This window comes from Vipera berus (genome assembly GCF_964194415.1).
Source record: "Vipera berus genome assembly, chromosome: Z".
Taxonomy (NCBI): Eukaryota; Metazoa; Chordata; class Lepidosauria; order Squamata; family Viperidae; genus Vipera; species Vipera berus.
This window is the reverse complement of record NC_138205.1, coordinates 57,031,784-57,044,636: the sequence shown is the minus strand read 5'-3', so window position 1 is coordinate 57,044,636 and position 12,853 is coordinate 57,031,784. Positions and strand designations below refer to the sequence as shown.

Below are 12,853 nucleotides of genomic sequence, written 5' to 3'. Positions count from 1 at the left end.
CCAACTCTTTGAAAAGTGATGCCTCTTGGACTGCCAAGTTTATGTCTTTTTTTAATGATAGCTGTTAAGTATTGAGATTGTTGAGGCATTGATGAGGCGGTGGTGAAAAGCAACAACACATTTATTAAGTTAACACAGAAGCAGCACGAACTGCTGCTTAACTTCCATTTATACAGACCACCAATAGGCAGTGGCCAATGGAATTAAAGCAGTATTTCCTGCTCAAAACACAAGCTAACAATTCTGGAGACAAGCAGTCTGGAGTTTAAACTGATACAGCGGTTAACTATTAATAACGGTTTCCAAGTAATTTCCATCAATACATAACAATAGCAATAACACTTAGACTTATATACTGCCCTATAGTGCTTTATAGCACTCTCTGGGCAGTTTATAACATTAGCATATTACCCCCAACAATCTGGGTCCTCATTTTACTGACCTCAGAATGATGGAAGGCTGAGTCAACCTTGAATCTGTCAGGACTGAACTTCTGGCTGTGGGCAGAGTTAACCTGCAATGCTGCATTCTAATCACTGCACCACCATGGTTCCTTTCTTCTTTAACTGGTAGAGAGCAAAAAGTGTGCTGGCATTTTGATTTGCCAGAAACTTCATGCTGCTTTAAACATCATCTCTTCCCAGAATGCTGAGGATTTGGGATAAAGTGTTTTGTACTTTGTGTTCTAAATCACTGTTGCCAGTCCAAAGCTATTATATTATTCTATACTTTCCACAAAAAATTATTAGGAATCACACATACTTTCTAATAATATTAAAACTTCTGGAAAGAACCTTTGCATCCCATTAAAAGCCAAATAGACCAGGGATCACCAATTCCAGGCCACAGCCCACTAACAGGCCTTGAGCCTTTCAGAAGTAGGCTTCAGCAGTTTGTGTGAGCAGCGGGAGCATGTGCCTGATGCACAAATGGAGCTACGGGTGAGCTTGCCCACCATGCACATGGAGCCATCTCCTCTCTCCCCCCCCTGCTGGTCCACAAAGCCAAAAAGGTTGGGGAACTCTGAAATAGTTCACGAGAACCTAAAGTATTCCTAGACATCTCAAAAATTCATTCAATGTCAAATCAGATAGGGATATGCTTTTAGTTTTTTTAGAACAAGCTCTAATATTTTGTTCCTTTAACTATTCTCCTGACTTTATACTAATAGATATAATAGCAACCTTGAAATATCACTGAAACATTTAAAACTTTTAACTGCCAAAAACAGAACAAAAACAAGCAAAAGCAGGGAGATAGAGAGATGAACACACACACACCTTACATATGGTAGCCTTTTAATGTTTGAAATGTTTTGCTGATGTGTAATAAATTAACATCAAACTATATTTTTGATAACTGAACTGAGTAGCATATATCCTTACTTTGATTTAATATAGGTATTAACTCTAAGTGTGGTGGATGTACAGTAAACTAAGCTGGAAATTATGCACAGTAATTTTTCAACAGTTTTAAATGCAATATTTTATGTATAAGCACCTCAAAATAGCAAGAATTGGAGGGGAAACTAGTACAGGCTGTAAAACTAAACTAAATTCTGCTGACTGGTTCTCTTCTACCACTGCTGTTGTTTTCCACCATTTCATCTTTCCTTCTTTCCATTTTTTTCCTCATTCAGCCTAATGCTGCTGCTGCTGCTGATCTGTAGCATTCCAGGCCTTCCCTTTCTTTTATTTCCATCACTTCATCTATATTTTCCTCATATTATCACACCATTTTTCTTTCCCCTTTTGACAACATATAATAAACTTTTAATGGATTTTATTTGCTTTTTTATTATTTTGAGAAGCCTCCTTTTACTAATTCAGACATTTGGAGACTACAATAAGCGATCATTTGGAGAGACTAACTCCTGTTTCAGTGGGATAAAAAATGAATATGTTGATTATGCGAATCATAAAATCATCAGATTGGTGTGGTTGCCCATCCTTTACTTAAAACCCCTCCAGTGATACAGCCACATTTCTCTAGGAGGCAACTGTTTCACTATTAAATTGCTCATTATTATTGCAAAAGATCTGGAGATTGTTGGGGATTGTTTAAGTTCCTATGCAACAATAAACATTCATTAGAGTTTAATATCTCAACATCTTGGGTTGACATTCCATTCCAATTATAGAGCAGAGCTGAACAAAGAGAAGTTTGTAACCTTACCAGTATATTTGGACTTCTTTGGAAATGCAAGTAGTTTTCACTTATTAATGGCTGCATTCAGTGATAATTTGAAGTTATGACTGCTGCAAAAATAACAACAAATAACTATATTTTCAACAGCATCCTTCAGTCACATGGTCACCATTAAAGTCAGTACATGTCTTATTCCTGACATGTTATTTCCCCACCCCCTGCCCATCAACCTTGCAAAGAGACTGAAAAGGAAGGAATTGAAAGAGAGTAAGAAGGCACACAAAGGAGAAGGAGCAGAGAAAAAAAAAACCAAACTGATTTCTGTGGGCAATCTTAGCTATGCATGACACATTCACAATGGGGAATATATCAGGATCCTTGTATAGTGTGCTCATGACTGCTGGTGCCAGCACATTGCTTTCAATATGTATTACTCAATATGTACTGGTTTACTCTCTTCTAATCCCTTCCTCTCCACTGAATGTAAGCACACAATGTAAACATTTTTTTTGTTAATTATGCTAACAGTAATTAGCAATTTAATAAGCATTTCAAAAGGCAAGCAAATGGGAAAGCACAGTTGCAGTCAAGTGATTTCCTACTTAGTGACAGAATTTAGTGACAGAGCTGCTGCTCCCAATTTTGCTGAACAAGAACTATTTTTGCTTTCCTTAAAAAGATGTCATCCATGGGCAAAAGTATAACATCTAGCAATGAGATTAAAAGAGCATAAGCAATAATTGTCCAATGAAAGCAGTCTGGATTGGCAATTTGTTCTGTTCAGACAGATACTGCTTTAAACATACTGGTAGTATAAATTGTGCATGTTAATTATTTTACTTGTTATTAACTCAAGCAATTTATCTTTTTTCCCCCCAGTTTTCCACCTATCTCATAAAGTTACCACTGTGGTTCCAGAAAGTGTTCTCCTGATTGTCCTTGGCATCTTTCTGGGTGGCATTGTATATGCAGCTGACCATATTGCCTCCTTCACCCTTACACCAACAGTTTTTTTCTTCTACCTATTGCCACCCATTGTGTTAGATGCAGGATACTTCATGCCAAACCGACTATTCTTTGGCAACTTAGGGACAATTCTTCTATATGCTGTCATTGGGACTATCTGGAATGCTGCTACCACAGGCTTCTCCCTTTATGGAGTCTATCTTAGTGGATTGATGGGTAAGACTGAATTTTCAGACAGACTATTATTTCATTATTAGCAATCCAAAATAATGTGTACCTTTCAATAAACTATAGAGAATGCTACACAAAGGTATGCTAGTTTGTATTTGAATGATAAATTATTAAACATGATATAAATACCACAAATGATACTTTCTTAAGCATGAAGCATTTGTGGCACCAACCATAAATGGGCACACATTACTATTTTCAAATATTTCTTGATAAATACGACTAAATAAATAAAATACACAGACATGTGGAGTCCTTAGTGCTCTCTGAGTTGCTGGTTTTCTTGCAGCTGTTTCATTACCAAACTAGGTAACATCATCCAGGGCTATACCTATATATATTTTATATATTACTGTCTTGCCTTTTCAGTGTTGGTGGGATTGGCCTTGATGTTTCCTTGATTAGGCTTTGTTATTGTTAATTTTGTCTGCACTGGTAATTTCTTAGTTGGGATATTATTTATTTCTTGATCGTGGTCTAATGTTAATCTTGGTATTAATTTTGGTCTCTGCTCATCTGGATGTTGATTTGTGATGAGGAGCTATTTTGGTCTATTTTGTCCCTTTTCTGGCTTGTTGATTGTCTCTTATGGTATGTAGATACTGTTTATGTCTATCTGACAAATCAGCCATCCATAGGCACATAGATATAAACAGAAATGATTCAGCCATGTATACATGTTATTGATAACTATTACAAGTTATCAAAGCTTGATTTTCTTCAATTCAATCTTTCATTATCTTTTTTGCTTAATGGCTAGAATTAATTGTCCTATTGTCAACTGTCCAACTAGCGAACTCAAAATCAAGGAATCTTCAAGGCTTTGAAGTACCATAAAAGATAAAACTTTATAGAATACATATCTCAGAACTGGAAAAGCAAAACCAGCACTGGTTTTCCCATTCAAATTTTTGCCTAATTAACAATAGCTTCCCTTAACCCCCACCCACAGGTGTTCACATTGCCTAATCATATATTTTGATTTGTTACGGGAACAGTCCACGTCTCTATCAGACACCTGCATTAGTGACCTTGGCATTCTTGTAGGCTCTCACAGTCAGTGGATGGCTTCTTAGAATCCTGTTTCCTCCCTATACTTTCTACCTCTCCCTCCTGTTTCTATGGCAAGTTGAGTAACAATAGAAGATAGCAGGCATCTTAGCAATTCAACCTTGACATGCCAGCCCCCTGAAAGAAGGGTAAATATAGGAAAAGAATAATCACAATTAAATGAACATTCAAATATTATCCTCTTTGACATTGAGGGTATTTAGCATGCAACTTTCTTATTAATCTGTCAGCCTTAACATTATGAGCTCCTACCTATTCAGTATCAGCTAAGGAGTAACCTCTCCACTGAGTTAGGTACTGTAACTTCCCCCTAAAAATCCTTGAGTACAATATTTTCTTAACCACATAATGCTTCTCACCCTCCACCAATATAGGAAGAAGAGGTTCCTCTCCAACTGGTCTTAAGCTAGATCCCTTAAATGGTTTCAACAAACTGCAATGGAACACTGGGTGGATTCACTTCAACTCTTTTGGCAACTGTTGTTCAACATTTACTGGATTAATGACTTTCACAATTAAGAAGGGTCCTATGCACTTAGGATTCAGTTTTTTTATAAGGTTGCTTCAGTTTGAGATACTTAGTAGATAGGTACACCTGGTCCCCAATCCTATAATTATTTTGGGGAGCTGCCTTTCAATCAGCTTGCCTCTTATGCAATTCCCTAGCCTTATCCATTATCTTCTGTATCTCCCCCCAGGATGTCTATCCATTCAGCTAAAGACAATGGGAAGGGAGATTCCATCGGCATTTATGGCATTGGCACAAAATCCACTCCTGTAGCTACCTTGAATGGAGTGAACCCAGTGCTACTATGTATGGAGTTATTATATGCCACTTCTGCAAAAGGCAGAAATTCCGCCCAATTGGCTTGCTGATAGTTCACCTAGCAATGCAAATATTGCTCTATTATTGAGTTAGCCCTCTCAGCCAATCCATTAGTGCTTGGATGGAAGCCAGAATTAAGCACTTGTGAGGAACTTATTAGTTTGATAAACTCTCACCAAAACTTTGTTGTAAACTGCACCCTGTGGTCAGAGATGATACACCTTGGGACTCCATGCAGTCTATATATATGCTGCATAAACAATTTGGCCAAAGTTCAGGCTGATGTGGTTTTGGGGCATGCCACAAAGTGTGCCTGCTTTGAAAACAGGCCAAATCATTGTATTCCCAGAACTCTCAGGAAGTTCCACAATGAAATCCATGGCGATCTCCCCCTATGGACCGCTTGGATAGCCACTCGCTGCAACAGTCCAGGAGGCTTCCTTGGCAATCTTTTCATGGATGTGCAGGTCAGGCATCCTGCAACATAGCTCTCTATGTCCTTGTTCATCTTAGGCCACCAAAACTATCTCCTGGCTAGGTGAAGAGTTTTCACACAACCGAAATGGCTGTGGGCTTTACATCATGACACCTTTGCAAAATCTGAACTCTTAGATAGAGTGGCAGATACAGCTTGAGATCCTTCCATGTCAGGCCCTCCCTTATTATCAAATTCTTCTTCTTCTTCTTTTTTTTAAAATAAATCTTTATTTACATTTCGTGTTAAAAACACACCATACATTAAGTCTCTTATAACCATCCAACTCCAAAGCTTATTCATTAACAAAGACTATCACTTCATTTTTGACTAACCTCCAAGCCACCCTCATTTCTTTAATCTTTTATCCATCCAAATATACCATTTATTCCATGATAGAAATGCTGGTGTCTCTTCTTTACCCTTCAACTTCTTGGTCAATGTGTCTGCTTCCGCACAATCAAGTATTCTCCTAATTATAACTTCATCCGGCGGGGTATGATTCCAAAATTGAGCATACTCCATCCTTGCCACCGTTAAGATATGTAAAACCAAATACCATATTTCCTTCTTAATATTTCCAGGCCTGGAGCCAAGCAGATATGTCTCTGGTTTAAGATCAACTAAACACCCTGTGATTTCCTCTATCCATTTTTGGATCCTCATCCAAAATCTAACCACTTCCGGACATGTCCACCATAAGTGATAGTATGTGCCAATCCCTTTACCACGCTTCCAACAATCGGCCGACAATCCGGGAAACATTTTGGAAAGTCTAGCCGGAGGGAGATGCCATCTATAAAGCATTTTGTATATGTTCTCCTTATATGATGTGGAAACCACCAGCCTCATATTAGTCCACCAAATCTCTTCCCATTTCTCAAGTGGAAGTGCATAACCAAAATTCTTCCCCCAGGCAATCATCGCATCTTTTAGCACCTCCTCCCCTACTACCCTAGTTAGCAGCAATTTATAACACTTAGATATCATCCCTTTCTCCGGACCCAGCAGAATCTTATCTAATTCCTGCAGATTCAGATAAATACCCCTTCCTTCCTTATCCTTCTTATACCTTGACTGGATCTGCAGGTAGGCCCACCACTCCAATTGAAACTCTTGCTGAGCCAGATCTTGTCGTGTTTTGAGTTCTCCCCTGCTATCTAAAAGTTCTTTGTAAGTTGGTCTTCTTCCCTTCTTGAGTAGGGTCGGATGGGTCAAGGCTTCCAAAGTTGATAACCAACACGGAATTTGCGCATAGTACTTAGCCCTTGTCTTATCCCAATTCCGAATCAGTATATCCCTTATGTAGTGGCGAGTAAACTGTTTGCTTGGAGGAGTACCTTCCCGCCAAAGAGCTGCATGCCATCCCTGCAGCAAATCAAATCCTTCAAAACTCAACAATCGATTATTCCTTAAACTTATCCATTCCTTGCCCCAAACTAAGAGGGCAGCATGATAGTAAAGTTCCTAGTTCGGTAGGCCAAGGCCCCCTCTTTCCTTAATTTCTTGCATCATTTTTTCCCCAATCCTGGGCCGTTTCCCCTGCCACACGAATCTAAAAACTACCCCTTCTAACTCTTTTAAAAATTTCAGCGAAAGTTTATCTGGTGCTGTCTGAAAAAGAAAATTCCATTTTGGCAAAACACAAGATTTCACCGTGGCTACCCTTCCTAATAATGACAACTGTATCCTACCCCATTTTCCCAGGTCCATTTTTGTTTGTATCAGTAATTTAGAATAATTATCCTCCCTAATACTTGAACATCTTCCCATCAACAAGATTCCTAAATATTTCACCTTCTTCATGATTTTAAACCCTGTAGTGTCCTCTAACATCTGTTTACTTCTATTTGAAAGATTTTTTGTCAATATATTTGTCTTATCTTTATTTACTTGTAGACCAGCCACGTTTCCAAATTCCTCAATCCTTTTTAGTAATTCCGTGCTGGATTCCAGAGGATTTTCCAAAACGAAGACTATATCATCTGCAAACGCCTGCAGTTTATAAATTTGGTCTCTTATCTGAAGCCCAGTAATCTCCTCATCTTTCCTTATTATTCTCAGTAGGGGTTCTTAGGTTAGGATAAATAAAAGTGGGGAGAGTGGACAACCCTGCCTAGTGCCCTTACAGATATCAAATTTGTCAGTTAAATTCCCATTTATCAACAATCTCGCTTCCTGCTTAGTATAGATTGCTTTAATCATATTACAGAATTTAGCCCCAAACTCCATATGTTCCAACTGACACATCAGGAAATCCCAATTAACCGTATCAAATGCTTTTAGAGCATCAATAAATATTAAAGCTAATTGTTTATCTGGTCGGCTTTCATAATACTCCAGAACATTTAATATAATTCTGAGATTATCTTTTATTTGTCTAGTGGGAAGGAACCCATTCTGGTCTGTATGTATGAATTGGTTTAAGTAAATTTTTAATCTATCTGCAATTATTGTTACAAATATTTTATAGTCTGAATTAAGAAGGGATATTGGCCTATAATTTTTAATATGCTTCGAAGGGAAGTCATCCTTAGGAATCAAACTAATATTTGCCTCCAACCAAGTTTGCGGGACTATAGCCACATCCAAAATTTCATTAAATAGATCTTTCATATGTTTTCCCAATGCTTCCACTAATACCTTATACAATTCTGCAGGAATTCCGTCAGTGCCTGGGGTTTTTTGACATTTCTGTTGTCTGACCGCTTTTTCAATTTCTGCTATTGTTATCTCCTGATCTAAGACCTCTTTCTCATTAGGAAATAACTTAGAAAGGTCTGACTCTGTCAGGTATTGTTTAATCCTCTCCTCAAGAACCTTTTCTTCCTGATATAATTCTGTAAAAAACTCAATCGCTATCTTTTCTATCCCTTCTTTATCCCCTATCAGTGTCCCCCTCTTATCCTCTAACTGCTCAATTCTTCTACTTTCCTTCTCTTTCCTTATTCTATAGCTAAGCCATCTTAGCCTTCAGGAAACTATCAAATTCTTCTCTGTGTTTTCTGAACCATTCATCTTCCTCCAGGACTTCCTTCAATTTCTGGGTGAACTCATTATAGGTTGGCTGAGGGAGAGCCTGAAAAATTGGCCTCGTAGATCCTTGCACTGCCAGTTGTCCAGATTGAATTAACCATCTCTCCCCTGGAGCTCTTGAACTGGGGCAGGCAAGAGAGCATGTCTGCCAGGATGTTCCCCCACACAAAGCAGGTACCAAAGAGTAAAGTTAAATCAGTTGAAGTATTGAAGATGGATTGTCGGTAGAAATTGACAAAACTCAGAAAGCTCCGCAGTTGCCTCTGGGTCACTCTAACAGAGCCTTCACTTTCCCAGGGTCCATTTCTTTTCCATCGCTCGATATGCAATATCCTAAATAGTCTAAACTACCAGTAGTTTTGTGGAAATTGCATTTGGATAGTTTGGCATAAAGCTAAGCTTTCAATAGCTTCTGTAGCACTTCCCTCACTAGCTTCACATGCCCTTCTGTTGTCTCAGAATAGATGAGAGTGCCATTCAGATAAACCAGCACCCCTTTGTACAGGTGATCATGCAGCACCTCATTAATCAGTTGCATGAATACAGCTGGCCTTCCTGTAGCTCAAAAGGCATCACTTGGAATTAATAGCATCCTAAGGGGCAGTTAAAGCTGTCTTCCATTCATCCCGCTCCTTGATCCTCACACAATAATATGCTTCTCTCAAATCCACCTTGGTAAATACCTTCCTCTTGGACAGGTACCCCAGCATATCATTCACGAGGAGGTATATATTCTCCATGCAAACCCCGTTGATCCCTCTGAAGTCCACTCACAATCTCAATGATCCATCTTTTTTCTCCTTAAGTAGCATCAGTGCTGCCAAGTTGATTTAGCTGGTTGGATGAAACCCCTAGCTAAATTTTTATTCACAGAGCTCTTCCATCTCTCCTGGGTTCATATGTACATATTTGGCTTAGAAAGTTTTGCCCCCAGCAGCAACTCAATTGCAGTCTGTGGGGCGGTGAGAAGGAGCACATCTGATTCCCACTCACTAAATACTTCCACCAAGTCTTGATACTCTTTTGGGATGTTTGGCTCTGCTGGACTGCTCTCAGCTAGCATATTAATTGGTTCTGCTTTCATTTTCACAGCCGATCACATTTGACTAACTTTAGATGGTTTCTCTAATCCCAGCCCTTTCTCAGCCACCATATGTTACTTCCCCAGTCAATTGACAGCTTCCACTTTTTCAGCAATGACAACCCCAGTAAATTGCCTCTGCCATCTTTAGGGCTACAATAAACTGGATAGTCTCTTCATGGCTCCCTGCCCTTAGGCTCACTGGCTCAATCAGCCAGATTGCAGGCACCCTCCCCCTCCTCCTCCCCCCGTAAGCGAGCCATCTATTTGCTCAAATTTCATGGGCTGCTTTAGTCTCTTAAGTCTCAGTCCCAGCATTCCACTGTCTACAGGTTGATCAAGCAGCAAGTGTACCTTGAGTCTAGCAGGGCAGTGAAGATCCCCCCCCCTTGCTTCTGATTGGGGCGCTACCATCTCCACTTGGGCAATCAATGAGATGATAGCTCCACTTACCATCAGATAGTTTCTCCCTTGCTGTCACACACGTAGAAAACCGCTTTGAAGACAGGCTTGCTGGGGGTCAGAGTTCCCTCCACTTTGTTTGATTGGAGGAGACCTCCATGATCTGCTGCATCACTCATGTTTTCTCCTTCATCTTCCTTGGAGTTTTCTTTGGCTTGGGGTCCTTAGCATTGATGCGGATTGGGGGGAGGCAATTGGCTGCCCTGTGGCCTTCTTTCCCATATCAGAAGCAAGCTCCCGTGGGGTGATGCAGATCCTCTCTAGTGATTGGAGGAGGGGGCCCTTCTCTCTACATGTTGATAGGCATTTCTCTTGGCTTTGGCAGAGGTGGCTCTCAGGCACTGCATGTCACCGATACTCCATCAGATTCCACTGTAATGGCCAGTTGGTATCACACTTGGAAGTTGTGAGGGATTCCCCGGGACAGGCAATTCTGATACACCTCTGCTTAGCCCGTCTCAAAATTGGTAGACCAATAGGCATTCTGGCCACCCTCTTAGCTGTAGACCCACATTTGGTTCAGGAAATAGGCAAGTTTATCTAGATGGCCATCAAATGTGGCTTTCAAAAGTGGTGGCTCATGTCAGGTATCTGAGCGGCACCCTCACAACTTGCTGGGCAGTGTGGGCTGAAGCTCCCCCCACTGCAGGAACTGGCAGGGGCTGCCCAGCAGCTGCCAATGGGATCGCAGGCATTCCCGTTTCCTGCCATCCCCTGACACACCTGACTTAGCACCATTGGTTGGGGCAGAGAAGGGGACAAAGTCAACATAGTCTGACCTGTTCCAGGTGCCATCCTCCAGGGTGGGGATTTTGCCTGCTCCTCTCCTTGCCTCTCCATCCCACAAACATCTTGAGCAGCTGCTCCACTGAAGGTGGAGGTGGTCAGAGGCTTCCACTTTGCTGACTCTTCCCACTCTGCAGCCCTCTTGGCTTTCCACTTGCTCCCTCGGGTTATCGCAACCCCCAGTGGAATTAGGGGAACTCCATCTCAGTGGCATCCATTGGATTTTCAGGCCAGTATAGAGAGACCCTGCCACAGCTCCTTCTTCTCACACCGGTGGCTGCTCCATCTTCTCTGCTCTCACTTTGGACTGCATTACCACTGGCTGTGTCCTGGAGTCCACCTGGGCTGATACCAGTACTTCCTGAGGAGGGATCAGTCCAGGCTTGGCTGTGGCATGGATCTTCTTCTCAGTTCCTGACATTGCTATGCTACAATCCTCTCAGAAGCCTCTGAATAGGTTGCATTCATAATGTTAGAAAGCTGGTTTAATGTCAACTGTCCGACTAGTGAACTCAAAATCAAGGAATCTTCAATGCTTTGATGTGCCATAAAAGATAAAAATTTATTGAGCACACATCTTGGAACTGAAGAAGCAAAACCAGCACTGGTGTTCCCATGCAAAATTTTGCCTAATTAACAATAGCTTCCCTTAAACCAACCCAGCAGGTGCTTCCATTGCTCAATCGTATGTCTTTGGTTTGTTATGGGAAAGGTCCACTTCTCCATCAAACACCTGCTTTAGTGACCATGGCATTCTTTTTTTTTTGTAGGCTGTCATGGTCAGTGGATGGCTTCTTAAAATCCTGTTTCCTTCCTGTGCTTTCTACCCCTCCCCCTATTTCTATGGCAAGTTGAGTAGTGATAGAAGTTAGCAGGCATCTTAGCGATTCAACCTTGACACCTATCTTCATGAATGGAGTTTATGAATGGATCATTTCTTATAACAAATCCATCAACCTAATCTCATAAATTCTTCAGTTTAACAAAAAAAGCTATTCAGTATCTGAAGGAATAAACAAACTGAAAAATCAGGAAACCAATTCAAAGTGAAATGTCAGTGATGGCTGGTAAGGATTTTGTCAGGTAGTTAAACATAATAATCATAAATCAACACTGATTTATGCTTAGGTTGCCTTCAACAGGATAATGAAATCCAATCTGGGTGTCAGAATCCATTTATATTTCATTTCTAACTATCTCCTTTGAGCTAAAACCAAAACTCATCTTCCCCTGGATTCTGCCATTCCCAAGGGGGGAGAGGGAACAGGCATGGGGCTTTATGGCTTTCACTTCCTCCATTAAATGTAACCTTTGTTTATTCCGCCTATCTGCTATCCATCACAATATAACCAACTGCTTTCTTACTAGGCATTCCCTCTCAACTTACGGGCAACTAGAAAAGGGGGTGGGGGAGAAATACAAGATTTGTTTCTCCTAATGAAGTGTGAGGAGTGGTGGAAATGATTGTGCTGCAAACAGACTGCTATTTCTCCTTTCCCATGATGGACTTACCACCTGAAGATTGGCTGATCTGGAACTGACTGAATGAACTGTGGGGTGCGGTTTGCTTGGGGACACTTTAAAAATATTGATCTGTGAGGGAATTCTTCAGATCCTGTCTATTATGCCTGCTATCTCCTATTTCTTAGTAAAAGTTCCTGCTTGGAAAAACTTGTCTCCAAGAGTCCTACTTTCTTAAGGTGTGGGTTGAGGTGGGTTCTGACACTGGAGCCTTTCAAATATGTCACAATTAAAGTGGGAGGTCAACATG

General features: G+C 40.6%; 1 protein-coding gene across 1 annotated transcript in view; it reads left to right on the top strand.

Moving 5' to 3' along the window:
* SLC9A3 (solute carrier family 9 member A3) overlaps positions 1-12,853 on the top strand; it is a gene marked incomplete at both ends in the record, with an annotated part of 189,516 nt that overhangs the window by 41,555 nt on the left and 135,108 nt on the right. The window contains one exon of the mRNA XM_081346214.1: positions 3,028-3,330. Coding sequence (XP_081202340.1) covers positions 3,028-3,330 — 303 coding nt within the window. The remainder of the gene's footprint in view (positions 1-3,027; positions 3,331-12,853) is intronic.